The sequence below is a fragment of the Rissa tridactyla genome, chromosome 4, assembly GCF_028500815.1.
Source record: "Rissa tridactyla isolate bRisTri1 chromosome 4, bRisTri1.patW.cur.20221130, whole genome shotgun sequence".
NCBI lineage: Eukaryota > Metazoa > Chordata > Aves > Charadriiformes > Laridae > Rissa > Rissa tridactyla.
Window position 1 is genome coordinate 40,220,308 of NC_071469.1, and position 18,724 is coordinate 40,239,031.

The following is an 18,724-nucleotide window of genomic DNA, read 5'->3' on the forward strand; positions in this document are numbered from 1 at the left end:
GAAGCTACCATGAATGAAGATGGTATGTGCAATTAAAGCTAATGGGCACGCTCCAGGGGGAAAAATGAGAAGGGCAAAGGAGTTAGGGTGATGGTCTGGAAATGGCAGAGCTGTAATTTAATGTCACTGCCAGGCAAGTCATACGACATAAGAATTGAAAGGTACTAAAGAAAACGCAATACAGACTCACTAAGTGTCCGTACACAAAGCAAAGTCTCCAATTTATTAGGTACTTAGATGGCAAGGAACCAGAAAACACTGCCCTAAACTTTGAAAAAAACAAAATTACTGGGAAAACCCCAGAAGAGCCTGTGGATGTTACAGACAAAAAGATACATTTTTATGTAGTAGGAACCGGTAAAGGCAAATAGGGAAAGAACTCGCCTCTCTTCATCATGGCAAGAGACACACACCGCCACGCTAAAACCTGCGACTGAAAAACCGGAGGAAGCGAGCGGTGAGCCGTCAGCCTTTGCAGGCGGCGGGAGCTCCCGATGCCCATCAGATCACGGAGAGAGGCCTGGAGAGGCTTCCCCCCTCCTGGCCATCCAGCGGCACGCCCTGGGCACGGCGCGGGGCCGGGCACAGCGGCCGGCGCGGCACGGCGCGGCTGGGCGGGGAGGGCCGGGCCGGCCCCGCCTCCCCGCCGCTCCCCTCAGCCCCGGCTCCTCCCGCACCGCCGCGCCAGCCGGAAGCGCGTGTTTGGGCGGCAGCACCGAGGCGGGCCGGGCCGCGCCAGGCCGCTTCCCGGCGGTTCCGGCGGGGCGGCATGGAGGAGTGGTGGTACCGCTCGGCCTCGGGGGCGCGCATCGCGCTGCGGCGCCGCCAGCACAGCGCCTCCTGCCGGGAGCTCGCCGTGCGCTGCCCCCGCCTGCGGCTCCGCTCCCTCAGCGCCGCCACCTCCGCCGCCTGGCTGGCGGCCTACGGCCTCTTCGTGCTCACCGAGGTACCGACCGCCCCCCGGGCCGCCCCCCGCACCTCCCCGCCGCTCAGACACCGAGGCCCTGAGCCTGTGTCCCACTGAAATACCGGAGGGAAGGGGGTCATCAAGGGGCTGTGGTTGGCATCCGAGAGCGTCGGTGGCAGCCTCTGTCCCCAAACCCCGCAGGCCTGGAGGGAGCCACGCAGCCTTTGACGAGCTGCTTCTAGAGCGTGGGCAACGCCGGCCAAGGAAGGTGGCCAAAGCCAGTGAAAAGGCAGCTTCCGCGTATCCTGGGCCTCCTCCGTGCTCCAGGAACGCCAAGGCAGTAGATGGTGATGAGTCTATGGTGAAAAGGAGAGCACTGTGCTAGGCCAGCGCCTGAGGGCCCGCAGGCTGCGGCCTGGGTGCTCTTGGTGGCTTCTCAGATGCCTCCGTTGGTTTGTAGCCCCTTGCCAGATAGGGTGGATGTACATACGGCTATCGAGTAGTGCCTACCGCATTCTTGTGGGTCCAAATAACAAATGCTTACTTGGAGAGATGAGTTGTGGGAATCTACAGTAAAGGGTGTATTGAAGAAGGCGAGCAATTGCTAATCCCCAAAGGGATTTTCATGAGTGACTCAGAGAGCACTACACCGTGAATGTCATGTACTTGCTTATGTTTCTCAGCCAAGGCAGTAAGAACTTGGCAGTACAGATTTCAAAAGCTGCTAATAAGTCCAAAAGTATTAGTTTAGCTATCTATCTGATCTGTGACCCATACGTGCAGGGAAGGACCGATTTCTAGATCCAGACCCAGACCCAATCTCCAGATTGAAGTCAATAGCTTGGCTGGAGAAGCTGGTCACTGTGACCAACGCTATGACTGTTGCACTTCAATATTTTCAATAATCTTTCACAAGGAGTGAAGACAGCGATTGCAACATGATTCAGTTGACACATTTCAGATACGAAAAGATGGTTCATGTTCTGGCTGGAAGAGAAGCAGTGTTCATTTGTTACAAAAGCATGCACCCCAGCCAGTGGCTACCATCCTGCTTGGTTTTACTTACACGCAGCTCATATTGAACTGACTGCAATCCTTCCTTTCTGCCAGGAAACCAGATCTGAAAATATCTCTCTGTGTGGATTTCAGTGTCTGTAATTCATGACTGGGTTTTTTTTTCCATGATAACAAACTTTCAGAGAAGTCCTGTATCCTTTTTGTTTGAATGTGGCCATGGCTTCTTTACCTTATATGGTGGTACAGGCCCAGCTTGAGTGGTAGCGCCATGCAGTTCTGGTCCTTTAGGAAGTGTCAGCGATAACTTTGATGCATGGATTTGCAGCCTCGAGCTCTCAAAAACATGTCCCAGAAATAGGTTGTAGGTTGCAAACCTTTAGGATTTGTTACCAGGTCTTCAGATGACTTACTGTTTCTTGCCTATGCTTTCATCAGTTATATATTGTTTTACATAATGGCAGTCCCAAGATTGCAGCATGCAAGAGACGTTCATCCTCAGACAAAGCAGAGGAGAAAGAAAATGCTCTTTAGACTGGTATTTTAAGGCAGGAAGAGAGACAAGGTTTGAACAAGTTTAGACTTGCATTTCGTAAGAAAAAAAACACTAGGCCAGTGGTTTTTCATAAGACATTTGTCTTTCCCTCTGAGACTCCACCTCAGTTCTAGTAAACATTTCACAATGCTTCTCTGCCAGTGACATCACCTCTATAGACGTTTGTTGTAATACGCTGTCATTCATGTAACTAGCTGGTTTTGGTTGAGATTTCTGGACTAAATTTACAAGGGAATAGAATTTTCTTGCAGTTTTTAGTTTCAGCTCCCAGTTCTTTCAGACCATACTGTGAAGACTGATTTAAATCTCATTACACATACATCAGCCAGCCAGGTGAATAAAAGGACTCCACCTAAGTAAAATTGGTTTGTAACTGTATCTTTAATGTTATAATTTACTGTGCAATATTACTTTGTTTAAAGTCATGTTCAATTAATTGTAAGACCAGAGCTCTGTCTTTGCTTGGCTTGTGTTACAGAATAGTATGGTGCTTTCTGCTGCTATCATCATTACGCTGGTTGGCCTGATCATATACTTGCACTTTGTGAAAATTGACCAGGAATCGCTATTGGTCATCGGCTCACTCGGCATTCAGGTGACTTCATCCTATGCTTCAGGGAAAGAGAGCACAACCTTCATTGAGATGAGTCAAGTGAAGGATGTGGTTATCAATGAAGCCATCCATATGGTAATCATACACAGCCTTGCTTCTTGTGTATCTGTGGGCACACTCACATCCAGTGTATTTTCATGAGCGTGATTTAGCAGAGCAATTAAACACAGCACCATCCATAGCTTTACTGACATGAGGAGCTTTGTTTCAGATTTCTCTCTTTATTCTCTTATCTGTTCTCTCACCTTTAAAGGAGAACTTAAGCCAAACAAATAACCTCAAAGACCCAAGTCCATCCCTTAGATAATGCCACTGACACTGAGTTGGTGGTTTTAGTTCTTTGTGTTGTACTGTTCTTACAAATCCTGATGCCAAACTCTAAGTAGTCAAGATGGAGATAAGAAGATACATTACCCAAGAGATGATTTTTCCAGTTTTTGGGGTTTTCTGCAAATCTCCTGCAGAGAAGCAGACCTTACCCTTACAGCATGTGTGTGTTCTTTTCAGGTTAAAAATTTAATAGAAAAAACCACAGGTAAAATGATTTTTTTTTTGTTGTGTGAAGGGAGGAAGGCTATAGATATAAATTTGTAGACTTGACTGTGGCCTGGGGTGATTGGCCTTCAGCCCATTGAGTTGAAACAGATTCTCTTCCTGTGATAAATTGAGGCACTTTAATAGCATTTTCAAACTCCGATGATTTTGTCTGTTTGTCTTGTAGCAAAAAGTTATCTACTACCTGTGCATCCTCCTCCAGGACCCTGGAGATCCTCAGGGAGTATCTGAGGTTGTGCCACTCTTTCAGGTGAGTTTGCATGAATGGTGCAGAAATCCAGATCTGTGGTCTGTGCGTGTGTGCTCCAGCTGTGTAAGTGTATCTTTATTCCACTACAGGTAGCTGATTACAGTTGCCTTTCCCTGACTGGGCCTTCAGGTTGGGTCTTACAACATTGTGGAATGGGTGGTATTGGAAGTCTCACAGAACTACGTACAGGCGGTGTTTTTTTCATTTGCCCTCCATTCAGAGACCAGGGAGCTGCATAAATCTGAACCCAACCAGGAGCTTGCATGAAGCAGAAGTCTTTGGCTCACATGGGGCACTGGGGATGCATACAGCTTTCCGTGTAGTCTCATGCTCAGTGTTAACATCATAACTATAGCACTGTGCTGTAGTTGATTTTTCTCTCCGCTCTGTATGCCAGAAGTGCTCATAAAAACCTTGGCATAAGAATGACTTCCCCTGTCTCACCCATTGACAAAGATCACAGTACAAGCTGTGAGCAATCTGCTTAATGTATAATAACTTGTTTGCTTTACTGTTACCCTGTCTCCCCTTTCTCTTCTTTTGCTAACCTGTTCATAATCCCGTTTTGGGGATAGATCTTATTTCTGCCTAACACAACAATGCCCTGATCCTTGAGTGGTGGTAAGCAGTACAGAGGTACCTCGCATCTTAGACAGCTGATGTTTATGGCCCTCTCTGTCCTTAATTCACCTGCTGCTGGTGACTATCAGTTTGTAGTCCACATCCAGTTTATGACTGGATACAGTTAGTCTTCAGCTAAATACTTACGGGTATAAATAGAGTATTCCATTGATGCTTGCTGCTAACTCGGTCCCACAATTGTAAAGACATTTACTAACAGTAATATAAATAAAGTATTTCACACATGGTCAAGAGAATAAAAATGGATTTGCTGGAAGTCAACGACTACTAAATTCTAGCTGCACTCAGGAACCTGGTTTTAGTTATACGTGTTCCATTCCAGCTTCAAAGAGGCCGCCTGGCGTTTGTGTACCTTTTTTTTTTCCTAGCTCAACTCTGAACAGTGGTATTTCCATGGAAATATCTTAGTATTGGTAGAGTTGACTCCACCAGCAAAGGAGATAGATACAGAAAGAGCTGTGTCAGCTGTGTCATTACCTGTCAGTAATTCTCACTTTAACATGCAAGTTAGTGTGTTACTTAGTTTTGAAGGAGCAGTAATTAGTAACTTTATTGCGTCTCCTTCGTTGGGTTCCTTTAAGTTATGTTAGCCTTCAAAAATACAATTTACCATGTCACTGAGCCCAGGAGCAGTTCTGCGCCGCATTGACCTATTGTTCTCTTAAGCAACACTTGCAAGGAGAGGCGTTTGATGAACTTTACACAGTAATGCTGTTGTGGGAGCTCAAAAGTCATGGGACTATAAGGACTGTGGGACTGGGAAACTTTCACCTCCTTGCTAGTTTTAATCTGGTCCAGGTTAGAAGTGATAGAAAATCATTATACTTTGACCACTCATCGCTGTTTGTGTGAAATGAATTGATGTTTTCAGTTAACCTACCGTTGTCCTTTTGTTGACAGTACTACCAGAGGCCAAGGGCCAGGTGTCTAAATTCCCTGTCCTGAAGGCAGATTTTTCAGGGTGGGGATCATCTAGGATGGTGGACTAGTGTATGGAAATCTGTTGTTTGGTAGGTCTCTAGAGGGAGTACAGCCTAATAGATAGGTTAATGGGTTGGAAGGTGTGGATTTTCTTCCATGCTGTCACTGTGCACTGCAAGCAGACAAAGAGGATTTCCGATTTGGTGAGAGACTCGGGCTAACTGCAGAATGGTGCTGCATGTTTTGACCTGACATCTTTAGGGACTGGTATTTTTCATCACAGAGCAGGTATTGCTTTTGGAATGGCTTTGCATTCCTATATCACCAGCTTACATCAAACACCTCCTGGAGTTTCATGAATTATTTCTCAGTGAACATATAAAAGGGAAATCTGTTCTCCATTGACATAATGTGCAAAAACGAATCAACTACAGATATCTTGCTGTTGCGTTCCTTCTGCGTGTCTGCTTCTGATAGTCAGCTTTGTGTCAGCTGTCTCCACATTTCCTTTCTCTGCCTGACAAAACTCACTAGTGGGAAGCTAAAGCTTTCCAGCTGTCTTACAGCCAGTTCAGAGCCTCATTCTCTGTTGTTTGACTTGAATTCTAGAGCTCCAAGCCACGTCTGGACTGCTTGATAGAAGTGTACAAAAGTTGTCAAGAAATCCTGGAGCAGAGGAAGACGGCTCCACAATCAAGTGGTATAAAATAGTAAAAAAAAAATCAAGGCAGCAAACTTGCAGCAGGACTCGGAGAGACCCATGGAAAAGCAAGCAAAACTGCCCCATGTCTTCCTTTAATTAGATGAGTAGAAAGTGGTGCAGCAATACAGTGATGTTAGGGCTGACGGCCCACACAGACTCACAGAGTTGTTACAGAAAATGTCAGTTCAAGCACACAAACAAACCTTGAAATCCTCTGCTATGAAGACAGGTGGGCAGAACTTTTTAGAGTCAGACAGAAAAGGTTTTTCTTGCCTCTCCAGAAAAGAATTATGGGGAAATAAAGGGAGGCAAACAAATGCATCGGATGTTTACTCTTTTGTGGATCTGAAAATTCACAATGTAACCTTGGCCGGACTGCCAAAAATGTGCAATTTTTTTATTTCTATTTAATCCTTTGTTTGAAAAAAGCATATACCACTCTAAATACCAAAGCTGATGGGTGGGCTGGAATGGTAACTTCCTAACCCACATGAGAATTTCCGAAATAAAATAACAGAAAATTAAAATATACTGTTGCATTCAATTATGTTTAACAAAATAAATGTAAGAGAGTAGACCTTGGCCTCATCAGGGATCTGCTGGAAAGAGTCCCATGGGATGGGATGCTAGAGGGAAGAGGGGTCCAAGAAAGCTTGTTGATATTCAAGGATCACCTCCTCCAAGCTCAAGAACAGTTCATCCCAATGTGCAGGAAGTCAAGCAAAAATGCCAGGAAGCCTGCATGGATGAATAAGTTGCTCCTGGCAAAACTCAAACACAGGTGGTGGAAGCAGGGACAGGTAACCTGGGAAGAATGTAGTGACATTGTCCGAGATGCAGTTAGGAAAGCCAAAGCCCACCTGGAGTTTAATCAGTTGAGGGATGTCAAAGGTAACAAGAAGGGCTTCTGTAAGTACCTAAGTTGCCAAAGGAAGACAGGGAAGATGCAGACCCATTGCTGAATGGAGCAGGGGCATGGTGACACAGGACATGGAAAAGATATGGCATTGAAAGGGCCACAGCAGTTGCTCTGAGAATATGAGGAAAATGTGTTGTTGACGTCCCTTCCAACTCTGAAAAATTCCATGATTCTGTGAAAATGATGGTAATGACTATATGAATAAAGGTTGTGAAATTCTTTGTTGACGAGCTAAAAGTTACTGTAACCTTTAACTGGTATTTTTCTCTCTTTTTTTCCATGACTCCTTAGTAACGTAACTAAGACAGTTGAAATGTCAGAACAAGAGCTAAACCAGCAAGTTGGCAGGAGCCTAGGGGTCATGCTTAATTTGCATACAATGCTATATTATGGTTGTCTACATAATCTTCAGTTAAAACATGTGGCAACATACCATCATGCAATATAGTAGAGATAAGGTGATTGATTTATTTTTTTCATGGTGCTGCAAAGTTTGAAAGACGCAGGTTAGCTCATGTCACAGGAAGGATTCTAGTTGTCCAAGTGAAAGGCAGCAGCTTGAAGATATGCCACTGGCATTTGGGTAGCGTCATCTAGGTTACTTAAATTTTTTTTATGGTTTTATTTCTCATAAATACTTTAAATGTTGGGTTTGGCCAGATTTTTTATTCCAGTGCTGCTCTAATGTAAGTTGGTGGGTCTCTCTGAAGTTAGTGAAGCTGCAGCCTCATGCAGACTGTTTGGTTGCAAGTCCAGGCAGAACTGGGGAAGGGCAGGTGTTGGGGCAGGGGTAGAAATTGGCTATTAACAACAGTGGCAGGCCCTGGGAGTGTGACCGTGTAAATGACTACAGTGGAGGTCCTTCGACTAAGAAGCATGTACTATACTTGAGTTGCATATAGCCTGGGGCATGGTTCAGCCAGGTTTTGTTTCTTCATGGGGAGGAGAAATGGTCAAGGCCCTTGAGGAGCACTATAGCAGTAGGAAGATTTGCTGAGCTGTGGGAAGAACGTGTCAGAAAATAAATTATGTCTCAGCAGAACGGACAGAGTCTTGGGCTTAGTGTGCTGGGAACATTGACTGCTATAAAAATCCCATGAAGTCCTGAGAATGCGCACTGAAGAAACGACCAAGTATCTGTGTCACAGGAGGAAGTCCGGAGGGTTGTTTTAGCCATCTTTTGAAGGAGTGAACATCCTGCGCCCATGGGAGTGCACGTCAGTCATACACTAAAGCTAAGAGAAGATCAGCAGAGACAAAGAAGGAATCAGACTAGGGCAGGTTTGTGCCAGGATACCAAACATACGTCTTGGGTTACATCGAGACTGTTTTGGCTTTTTAAATAGTTTCTTTCATTCTGCGAATAATACAGATTAATTCATCATAACTGCGTTTTATTAAGAACAAACAGAAATCTCACAGTGTCTTCCAGACAGCCTTTTACATACACACAGCAGTTGGGAAAACAAAGGCTTTTGTCATCTCATTCTATGCTGCAGCAATAGTCATTGGCAAAAGCATTGATTAAAATAAAAATTGTTTTCTCTACCAAAGAATCATACAAAATAGATACCTACACAGGTTTGGTTGGTTGGTTGAAGTCAGGTAAGCTATAAATAGGAGGTATATGTGCATCCATCAGAGTGGGGTTGTCCCTGAAATACTCAAGTATTGGTGAATATTTTTAAGAAATAAGGAAGAAGAAAAAGTTCTATACACCATGCTTCTCAATTTAAAGTGCAGTTATGGCAGAAAATAATGAACTTCAGGACAGCTCTTGCTTATTCAACATCTGAACTTCCTGTTTGCCCTGGTACAAGTCTGTAAGGACATGAGGGTTGGCACCGTAAGGTGCCAACCTCCGAACTGCGACCTGGAGACTTTTATGCCTTGAGCATCCCCAGCACCAACGACAGCTCAGCTTATTCTGAAGCAGCTTTGTTACTGGTGGGATACGGGAAGCAGGATGCCAAACAGACCTTCAGATACAGGAGGAATCGTTAGGCATGGGTGATGGTGTGAGGAGGAATAATGCTCTCTGTATTCAAACTGACGTATCTATACTAAGATTACTCTCTGTGTGTGAGCGGCGAAATACATACTGCTAACCACTCTGTCAGCCTATATAGTCACTTAGAAGTATCTAATGGAAAAAAACAGACTAAATACCTTCTTAAAATTGTTTTTGGCTCAGAAAGCTTCCACCCTTTTCTGTAACTTCAAGGGGTGATCCTTAAATTCGTAACAATTGGGTACATTACAGTATGTGCAAATCAGGTCTCTGTTCATCCAGTCTTTTCCTGTTGTATGTCTGCCATATCGTTTCCACAACCCCCCATGGGGTGGTTTGGGTTGGGTTTTGTTCGTGGGTTTTGGTTTTATGTTACAAAGATGCTGATAAGGGATTGCTTAGAATGATTTTTGTCTGTCCCATGCTCTTCTCTCTTAATTTGTGGCTTTGCACCAATCGTAAGAGTGAAACAAAAGCTTCTTGAAGTATCAGCTCCACTGTGGGCATTAGTTGGATATTTCAAGGTTGGTGGCGGGTACCAGGGAGTAAAAACACGGGTATGGTTGGTTTGTTCATTTGCGAATAGCTTTGGTTTGCTATTACTGAATTCTTTCTAGTGGTTGGATTCACACTGCTTTTATTTGGGAAAGTTGCCCATGAATGCATAATTGTTATGAAATGGCAGATGGTACTTTTGAAAGTGCAGTTATTCTTCCCTAGCTGTTTTAGAATGCTTGTGAAAATAGCTGAACTCCAGCCAGGGAGATTTAGACTTTTCAAGAAGAATTGCTTTTTTCTTTTATTTGTTTAAAATCAATTAACCTTCTCAATCATAACGAAGTCCCTTTGAAACAGATCAAAAAACCCCCATTCTTTAGGAAAGTCTGAAGAACAATACTTGAGTACACATTTGCTGACTACCTCCTCCTTGCTACAGTAGCATGAAGGAAGCAGGAGTTTGAAAGGAGCAGCTTCTGTCAAGTCAGAATGGCAGAGCTGGTTTGGGAAGATCTGTTCCAGTTGCTGAAAGACAAACAAAATTTGCTTGCCTTGTCTTCCTTTGTCTGAGATTATGTGCAGTTTCAAACACATCCGAGACATCTACAACAGTGATTAACAGAAAGAGTCTTTGAAAGTGCTTGTCTGACGGTGGAGCACATTAAACCCTGCAGCAGAGACCTAATGTTATCTATTGTGTGGAACAGCACCGGCTCCCAAAATGTATCAGTCCTGTAGGAGCCAGGGCATCGTCTGACAGTGTTTCAGTCACAGTCGTTCTGAGTCCTCAACATGCAAAGACACTAGGTTTCAGTACCACTGAACTCTTATTCTATACTCCCTATTTCAGAGTTGAAATTAACCTTGACTTTGCATCAGAACTATTCTTGTCAGTCTTCCTTCTCAACAGTGTCTTCTTCCTTTCTTTCATGCCTGGAGCAAGGACTTGGAAAGTTTCTGTCTTTCAGTTTTGGCATCTGTTTCAGGGAGGAGTCGTTATAACTCTAGGGAAAATTAAATTGTCATCTTGGTTGTGTTAAGCAGTTGCATAAAAATGATTATAGTCTCTGCAAAAAGACTATCTTAATAGTTGTTCTGGGAGTGGCAACATTGAATTTAAACACTGGTAAAAAAACTTTAGTATGATGGCTATTCACAACCAGAGTATAGAACCGAAGTTATGTCTAAACTACCTGATCAGAGTATGTCACGTTAATCTTTACACTCTGGTAACAGGCTTTTCATTGTGTACCTAGTTTATGATGCAGTCATATGCAGCTCCTAATACAGGCAGTACTCAACAGGATGCGTCCTTGTACAGGGTTCATGCCATGTGCCACAGTATCCATTACCACCTGTTTTTACTTTTAATAAACCCGTGTTCAGCCCACTGCAGTCAGATTCAAGCCTATTGCCACTCAAATCTGCCGTGCAGAGGTTGCAGTCTAATTCAGGTAAAAAGTGAGCAAGTTAGGGATTACAGAAGATTATTGGAAATAATGATAATAACTGTAAGGGGTTATGACGAGGAAAAGAGGTCATTAGGAGTTTTAAGAGCTGGACTGAGATTCCAGACACAGGGTGTGTGACACAGGGTGTACAGTGATCTCAAGGCAGGTGCAAAGCCAAAAATGGGAGGGATCAAAAAAACCCCATGTGCTTGTAAGCAGAGCAGTATGATCAGGAGATGGAAGAAGAATGGGTGCAAGGAAAGAGAGCAGATGTAATGTGCCTGGAGCATAGTGCAAGCAAGTGACTTGAGGGATGGTATTTTGGATGGAGTGTGGCATGGAAATGAAACTCCTGCACAGTCCCCAAAATCCAAATTTTTTTTAAGAGAAGGGACACTGCCTCTATGCACACTAAAGAACTTTGTCTGTTACTACGGAAAAAGAATCAGAGCCTGCATTAAAGGTGTGTAACCAGCAAAATCATAGCAGTCTGCAACTCAGTACAGAGCAGTGCAAAAAAACCCCAACACCAAACAAAAAAAACCAATACAACAAACAAACAAACAATCAAATCTCTAAAGTCATTTGGAATGAGCCCTCAGAGCAGGGTGGGCCCCTTAGTGCTTCGGGGCACAGAAGGAAAAAAGCACCGACTTTCAGTCTCCCAGAGCTTGTTAGCAGCTGTTTTGCTTCGGGAGGGCTGTGTAGAAGATAGGAGCGAAGGTGTCGAACGGTAGTTAATATAGCTGGCAATAAGAAGTGTTGCTTCAACAATCTAGGGAAACAAGAAAATGATTAACTGTAAGTCAATTAGAGGTAAGAGTGCCCTTTGATTTTTAGAACCTATTGACTGCATAACTTTTGCAAATGGCTTTCTCACATGGAGTTGTTTGGTTTTGAAACGAAGGTCTGTCTTTAAGAGTTAGATAAAGTCTCTTGATTAAAGGTTCCAGCCTACAAGGGATTTATTGAATGTATGTAGCTAGTGCAGCAGCCACAAGTACCTGTTCCCAGGGCTTGCACAAAATGCCCAGCTGTGATGCTGCCACCTGGAAAGAAACTCACTGTTCATTTTGTAATTACCTTTGGAATTGCCATTGTGAAAAGGAGTTTTTCAGTGCTGTTTTTTCCAGAACTCCTTTCTTTCATTTGACTGACTACAATCATGAAGTCATCTCGACAGCCTCCAAAGGTCAGCACAGAGGAGTATGAATAAGAGACCTTCAAGTGCTGCAGACAACAGAGAGTTTGAAAGAGTCACAGTCGTGTAAAAGAAAAAATGGCTACCATATATTTGCTACTTACTGCAAGAACACCAGATCCCCAGCAGTAATAGGCAGTATAGGTAATTGACTCTAGAAGTAACAGCTGGCAGAGAAATCTCAAAGGAGAATTGCATTTCTAGTTTTCTCCTAAACTTGCTCTATGCCTCACTGCTTCAGAGCAACAGTCCAAACTTTGTTATATCCCAGATGGTGGTAGTTAAGCACATACCACTGAGATTTTGGAAGATGTATGAGCATGTTTGCTGCCCATCAGAGAGGCAGTGAGCTGTTCTGTGAAACCTTACCTTACACTGGAGCTGTAATTTTCCTTTGTTTACGTAGCGTTCAAACATAGTACTGACTTCCCTCATCTCTGACTTCTACAAATTAACTTCTGGATCCATTTGAAGTTAAAGACAAACTTTTAGTGACTTTAAGTGGACTCAGGGGAATGTCTTTCTGTGGGAGGTAAGTTACTTTTCTTAAACAGTGTTGCTGACCATACCATAGTGTTATAATCCAGTATGCTGATACCATCTTCATTCACAGCTATCCAGACTGGACAGTCTTCCAATGAGGAAGGCAAAACAGGCTAGAGAAAAAGAATTATTAATTTAGATATTTCTTAACCACCACACAAAATGGTTTCTTTCACCACACACATAAATCTTGGGTTTTAAGGATAAAGTAAAGATGAGGGTCTGACCCACTGTGACTTTCCAGAGGACTTCTCTCAAAATTTGGAATGACATTTTCAGATTTACATAGAGTTTTGGGACTAGTGGCACAAGAAATGCAATGATAATGAAGGCTTTGAGATTAATTCAAGTCCATCAGTGCAGTTAAAACTGAAGGAAATGCTAGGAGAGAGCAACAAAGCAGCAGTTCTGCTCTGCTCTGGTTCTTATGCCACTCCCATCAGTCAGGCAGGCAGTGAAGTTGCATAATATATAATACCAGTGCACCCAGTACCATCACATCAATGCAGTTTTCTTTCTTACAGATTTAACAAATGTGCATCAATTATCTGTTAAAGATGAGTTATGTGTTGTTATGGCTAATGACATGAATCTTTCCTGGGAATCTGCTATTATGTGACTAATGCTATAGGCTTTGCGGTTTAATTATTGAAAAGTTATAAAATATGTTAATTATCAGAAATCTCAACATTATTTAGACTCTGGGTGGAACTATTCTATATTCTGATTCTTCAGTTTCAATAACCTCAAATACCAGTAACCTCTTCTACTTTTACTGCTGATAGTGGAAATAATTGTTTTTTCAAAAACTTCTTGTGTATCCAGAGGTCCCTTTCATCCTTAGGCTTTATGCCGTAACTATACCAGTTTTGACTTCAAAGCAAGGGACATGTAACTATGACCAAAACCTTCTTAAGCTTTCAATAGAGGAGGTTTCTGCTGGCTTGGGGAAGATGGTTGATGCCAAAACAAGATTTCTCAGTCATGATGTGCTAAGACATTAATTCAGGCATGGGTAATAGGTAGAGAGCTCTCGCCTGGGATGGGCTGAGACATGGTACAAGCTACTGGGAGAAGCTCCAGCTGTTCTTTGCTCTCCCACTGATGCTTCTGGGCTGGCAGCTTAACTAATACGTGCTTTAGTTTTCCTGTTTCTGCAGCAGGACATTAGCAGTGCTTGCCTTTCTCATGTGGCAAGGAAAGCAGCCAGCTCTGTGTCAAGCAGAGAACAGGACTGAAATACTCATTCTCCTTTTAGCTAGCGTCAGCTGCCAGGTGTGATTTATGGGGGACTCTTCCCTTCCACCCCCCGCAGTGGTATGTAAATAGTATTTCTAAACTATCATTGCAGCCTTGATGTCCGGGAAAACTCCTGCCTGAGAAAGCTTTGGCAAGGTTTGTAAGGAGAGTCAGTACCCTGTATTATCATCAACTGATGCAGCCAGGGAACCTTCAGTATTTATTTACTAAACACTAGCAACCCCTAGTGTTTAGAAAATATTTCTCTTCTTTCTAAACCTATGTGGTACCAAACAGAGCTGTTTGTTCAGAACAGACTATTGTTCAGTTTTTCCCCTTCCTGAAGTTAAGCATTTTCAACCCTTGTTGAGCAGAGATCATAGGTATATGTCTGCTGAGGCAGTTACTCTCAGGAACAGAAAAAAAAAAAGCATACTCCAGTTACCTTAGCAGTAAAAACTTTGGTTCCAAAGAGAGGCCATTTCCGGGCCACCGTCAAATAGATTCGAATGCATTCTGGTGGAGAGCATCCCTGTAGCACCGTCCATTTTGTTGCCAGCCTGTCAGCCAGTTGCCTTTCACAGAATCCAAGACACAAGACAGCATTATTTACTAATGCCTTCCAAGGGAAGGTGAGGAAAATTATAACAATTAATAGATGTACCTCTCATTCCAAAAGGGCTGTTCTACACTGCACTACAGAGAGGGCTGTTAGCACGGTCAGTTATGAGGGTTGTACAACCTGAGTTTATTTTAGCGTTTCGTCTACTTCCACAGTTATTCTACTCCTAGTTACACTGTAATGCCCAGGAATCACAGTCACATATGGGTTGCTCACTGGTGTGTATATATTAAACAACTGTAACTACAAACCCTAAGGCAACTATTACAGTAAAATCCTGCCCAGCTTGGCTTCACCTTCAATTATACTCACACCTTCATCTTAACCGTAGTATGCTCTATATGGAGTGGCAATATATATTAACTCACTCTCGATTTGGCTCACTAGGGATGGTTTGGCAGCTATCTTGCTACATGCAGATGGAATTTGCTTCCAAAAGGAGGTAATTGTGTTAGTTCACCACTGCAACCCTAAGTAGCTTTGGATCTGGATGTTCCAGATCCAACAGAGCTGAGATCCATGGCAGTATCCAAATTCTGTACTTGAGATCTCTGCATTGTGTGTGAGAATTTCCAAGTCAGAACATCAAAAAAAGCCCTGCTAAAATACGTCCTACCAGAATTACTCCATGGCCTGAAGCAGCCCATATGCTGGCTTTATGGCTCGTTGCAAGCGTTAGGCATCTGGATTCAATTGACACTTGGGGGAAGGGTAGAACAAAAATTCAGAAACAGAATTCATCTTAGGCTTAGGTTAGAGTTTGTTGGAACTGGGATGGCTAATTTGGAAGTGAAAGGTTTAAACTTTTTGTCTAGGGGAAAATAAGTTGGTGATTTGTCTTTTTTTATATTAGTTAACTGCTATTTTCTTTTAAAGGAACCTTTTCCTAACACTTGTGTTTTGTTTAAGTTTCTACATCAAATAATCTTGAAACTTCTTAAATATAAAGACAGAATTTTGCAAGTAAAACTTGTTTTCAGTGCAAAGTACAGAAGAGCAAACAATTTACCTGAGCTGTTCAGGAGTAATGTTTTGCTTGTAGCGTTTGGGGTAGAATTTATCTAAGACCTGGTGGAGAAGATGCTGCACTTTTGATTGTGATGTTCCCCCAGGACTTGAAGATCCTGGTCGATCCAAATCCCCGTATTCCACCTAAGACAACATTATAAGGCAACAGAACTATGGGGTTTTTAGTGCAGTAGAACATTCCATGAATTCCCATACCGATAACTACTCTGTTTATTAGTCACACCAAAAGACACCATTAGGCTGGGGAATTTTGTAACAGCATTTACCATAGCAAATGTATACAACAGAGCAACTACTGAGGACATGACTGCCCAAGGAATTCTTTACTGGTCTAAGAAAGCGAAACAAGATCTCAGCCGGCTACTTGTTGTAGGGAGACACTTCTGAATAACTGCCAAGCTTTTGGGGTTTATTTTCAATTGGCCAATTAGAACAACAGCCTATCTGTAAATAGTTCCCAGCTTCTTCATCTCAGTTTACGTTGCTTGAACAAATGCAACAATCAGTTTCAGCTCAGAAAGAAACTATTATCCTGCTTATCATGCCAACAACCCATACTGTGTGGTTTATGTGGTAAAATGCTAAATGCAAGCCTGGAGGTCTAATGGAGAATCCTACAAGATGGTCTTCCTGACTAAGAGGCTATTGGCAGTGCATCAGGGAAAGTTTTTACTATTAAGTGGAATTCGCGTACTGATACTATTTCCGTATCTCTACTAAGGCACTAATTGGAGCAGTTCTGGGGATACTCCAGCCTTACCATTTTTTTTCCAAAATTTTTCTTCATAAGGAAAGGAAAGACACTCCTGTAGCAAATTTCCCCACGGCAAAAGGTGTTCTAACAACATATGTATGCTGGTATACTGTTTTTGGCACGATACATCTCAGACTGTATGTTTGATAAGAAAACCCACTTTTGATGTAAAAGATAGCTGCTTAGTCAAAGATATTCAGTGTACAGCTGAAGTCCCTGGAGGACAAAAGGGAGGATTTCTGCCCATAGCCACACTCACCTGAGCCATCAGAGCCACCATTTCCAGAGCTAATTCCTTATTAACAGGAAACCTCCCATTGGCTATTTCATTGCTGACTTGGAAGGCCAGTAGCAACCGCTCCCGGTCTGTCTCACCTTTGGCCTGGCTCCGAAAATATAGCCTAAAAAGCAGAGAGGATTGTGAAGGTAAAAAGGTATTGTGAACTGAAAGTAGATGAACTTTGTGTATTGTGGGGGTATTGGATACAGATTTGGAAGCTGAGGTGCTTCTGTTATGAAAAAGATTCAGGCAAGGAGGCTCAAAACGTATTTTCCAGCTTTGGAAGCCATTTGAATTCTGAGTGCCAACCACTTCAAGACAGTGAAGCCTTATTAAACACAGATAAATCAGTGTCTGTCCGTCCCCATCAAGCACAGACAGGCAATATTTAAGATATGGACTTCTCTGCTTATCACAGAATACAGAACTGTCTCTGTTCTACATGTATTTACTTCTACATGACAGCCTTGTAGACTTGTTATTTTTGCCAGCTTTGTTTTGACCACTTACACTGATATTGTTATTAAAAAAGTCTTCAGTTTGCTTCAGCAGGAAATAAGAGAAAAAAATTGAAGAAGCATTCTTGTAAATCAAAGCTTCCTACTATTTTTTATTCCCTTCACACTTGCAATTTCTTTGGCCTAGTATAGCAGGATGACTAATGGGGGCTGAAGACACCAGCTTGGGGAATGCTTCCCAGAACCATTCCTCACGCATGCCTTTTTACAGCCCACACCATCTAACTCAAATATTAACTTACAGCTGCATCTATGACTATATATTCCACAATACCACACAAGATACTTATTCCAGTGGATCAGTTTTATTTTTATGTTAATCTAAGATTAACGCCACCATTAGGACCACAGTGACTTTACACATCTTATCAGAGTCCTTGGTGTTAGAACAGCCCAACCTTGGAAAGACCTTATCAAAACATCCTTGCTGTCCAGTCTAGGCACATTCCAGTCCAACGAAATAATACTGCAAAGTTTCACTCCTGAAACAAATATTGCCTTCTGGGTCAAAAGCAATAACATCTGCTTCCAGCTCTGTTATATCAACTAACAAAGCTCACAGAAATTTGTTTGCACCATTGCAGTCAAAAAAAACCTTCGTATGTTCAACACAGAACTTTGTCTTTTTTTGTTTTAGGGTGGCCTTTGTTTTGCCTTCAAACAGAATTCACATACAGAAAGCCATTTCTTGTTCTCATACACAGCTCTCAATTCATTGTAATTCAGAATTCCTGTCTGTATTGTAAATGATGAACTTGTTCCAGTTTTTGGTTTAGATCTTTGTCTCATTCTTTCATTCTCTACTATCTCTTGTCATCCAAATGTCAATGTTTCTTTCTTTGTAAAGTCTGGGCACTGCTACTACATGTCTCCTCTACAGCTCGTGCCATTTAGAACGTTATTCTTCTATCTTTTTCATCTTTGTGATTCTTCATAATTGCAAGTTTCAGCATATTTGTTTTCGCTGGTGATTTTTCCCTCAGGTCCCTCTTTCTCTCACCTAACATGCATTATTTAATTATGTTTTAGGATCTAGGCAAATGAAATCATGCCAAATATGTCTTATTGTGCTACAGCTAGTTCTTAACCCATTTTAAGTCTAGTCTGCTCTTGCAGTGTTTTGGGTTTTACCATATCCCCTCTTTTACACATGTACCACGCACAAAAGTCATCACGTTTCATGTAGGATTTGAGCACATCTTAGCTGAAATAGTTTTGGCACTAACGGTACTATAAAAAACTGACCATCTACAGAGATATATCCAGCCTAAAAACGTTTAATTAACAGCAGTAGTGAGGCCAACCAACAAAGCACTGTACCTGTTCTTATAGGTCAACTTCACAATTCTTGTGCCACCTTCATATTTCCCAGGATGCAGTTCTTTTAAGGCTTGTTCCCATTTAGAAATGACATCACAGATCTTTAAAAAATATGGAGAGAGGAGAGGCAAACTGAGGTGAAATGTATGGTCAAGGCTTGACGGGAAAGTACGTGAAA

At 42.5% G+C, this 18,724-nt stretch overlaps 2 protein-coding genes across 8 annotated transcripts in view; one reads left to right on the forward strand and one right to left on the reverse strand.

The window, feature by feature from the left end:
• The first annotated feature begins 701 nt into the window (after positions 1–701).
• On the forward strand, positions 702–7,306 carry PIGH (phosphatidylinositol glycan anchor biosynthesis class H). The gene is made up of 4 exons (XM_054201380.1): positions 702–946; positions 2,956–3,165; positions 3,812–3,895; positions 6,068–7,306. Exons 1-4 carry the CDS (start codon positions 770–772, stop codon positions 6,167–6,169), a joined length of 573 nt encoding a protein of 190 aa, XP_054057355.1. The 5' UTR covers positions 702–769; the 3' UTR covers positions 6,170–7,306.
• A 1,059-nt stretch (positions 7,307–8,365) lies between these two features.
• PLEKHH1 (pleckstrin homology, MyTH4 and FERM domain containing H1) overlaps positions 8,366–18,724 on the reverse strand; it is a 57,143-nt gene continuing 46,784 nt past the window's right edge. For 4 of the 7 annotated variants that reach the window (XM_054200474.1, XM_054200473.1, XM_054200472.1 and 1 more), the window contains 7 exons: positions 18,547–18,647; positions 16,688–16,829; positions 15,655–15,797; positions 14,469–14,598; positions 12,811–12,897; positions 12,124–12,270; positions 8,368–11,815 (listed from right to left, as the gene is read on the reverse strand). In XM_054200474.1, coding sequence (XP_054056449.1) covers positions 11,639–11,815; positions 12,124–12,270; positions 12,811–12,897; positions 14,469–14,598; positions 15,655–15,797; positions 16,688–16,829; positions 18,547–18,647 — 927 coding nt within the window. In that variant the 3' untranslated portion in view covers positions 8,368–11,638. Of the gene's footprint in view, positions 11,816–12,123; positions 12,271–12,810; positions 12,898–14,468; positions 14,599–15,654; positions 15,798–16,687; positions 16,830–18,546; positions 18,648–18,724 lie in introns of all 7 variants that reach the window. The other 3 variants (XM_054200477.1, XM_054200476.1, XM_054200475.1) reach the window with 2 other exon arrangements.

Bases quoted from the DNA above. Each gene is read 5' to 3' on its own strand.
- PIGH (XM_054201380.1), top strand. From the start codon at position 770: ATGGAGGAGTGGTGGTACCGCTCGGCCTCGGGGGCGCGCATCGCGCTG. The intron at 947-2,955 runs GTACCGACCGCC...CTTGTGTTACAG, and splicing joins GCCTCTTCGTGCTCACCGAG to AATAGTATGGTGCTTTCTGC. The intron at 3,166-3,811 runs GTAATCATACAC...TTTGTCTTGTAG, and splicing joins TCAATGAAGCCATCCATATG to CAAAAAGTTATCTACTACCT.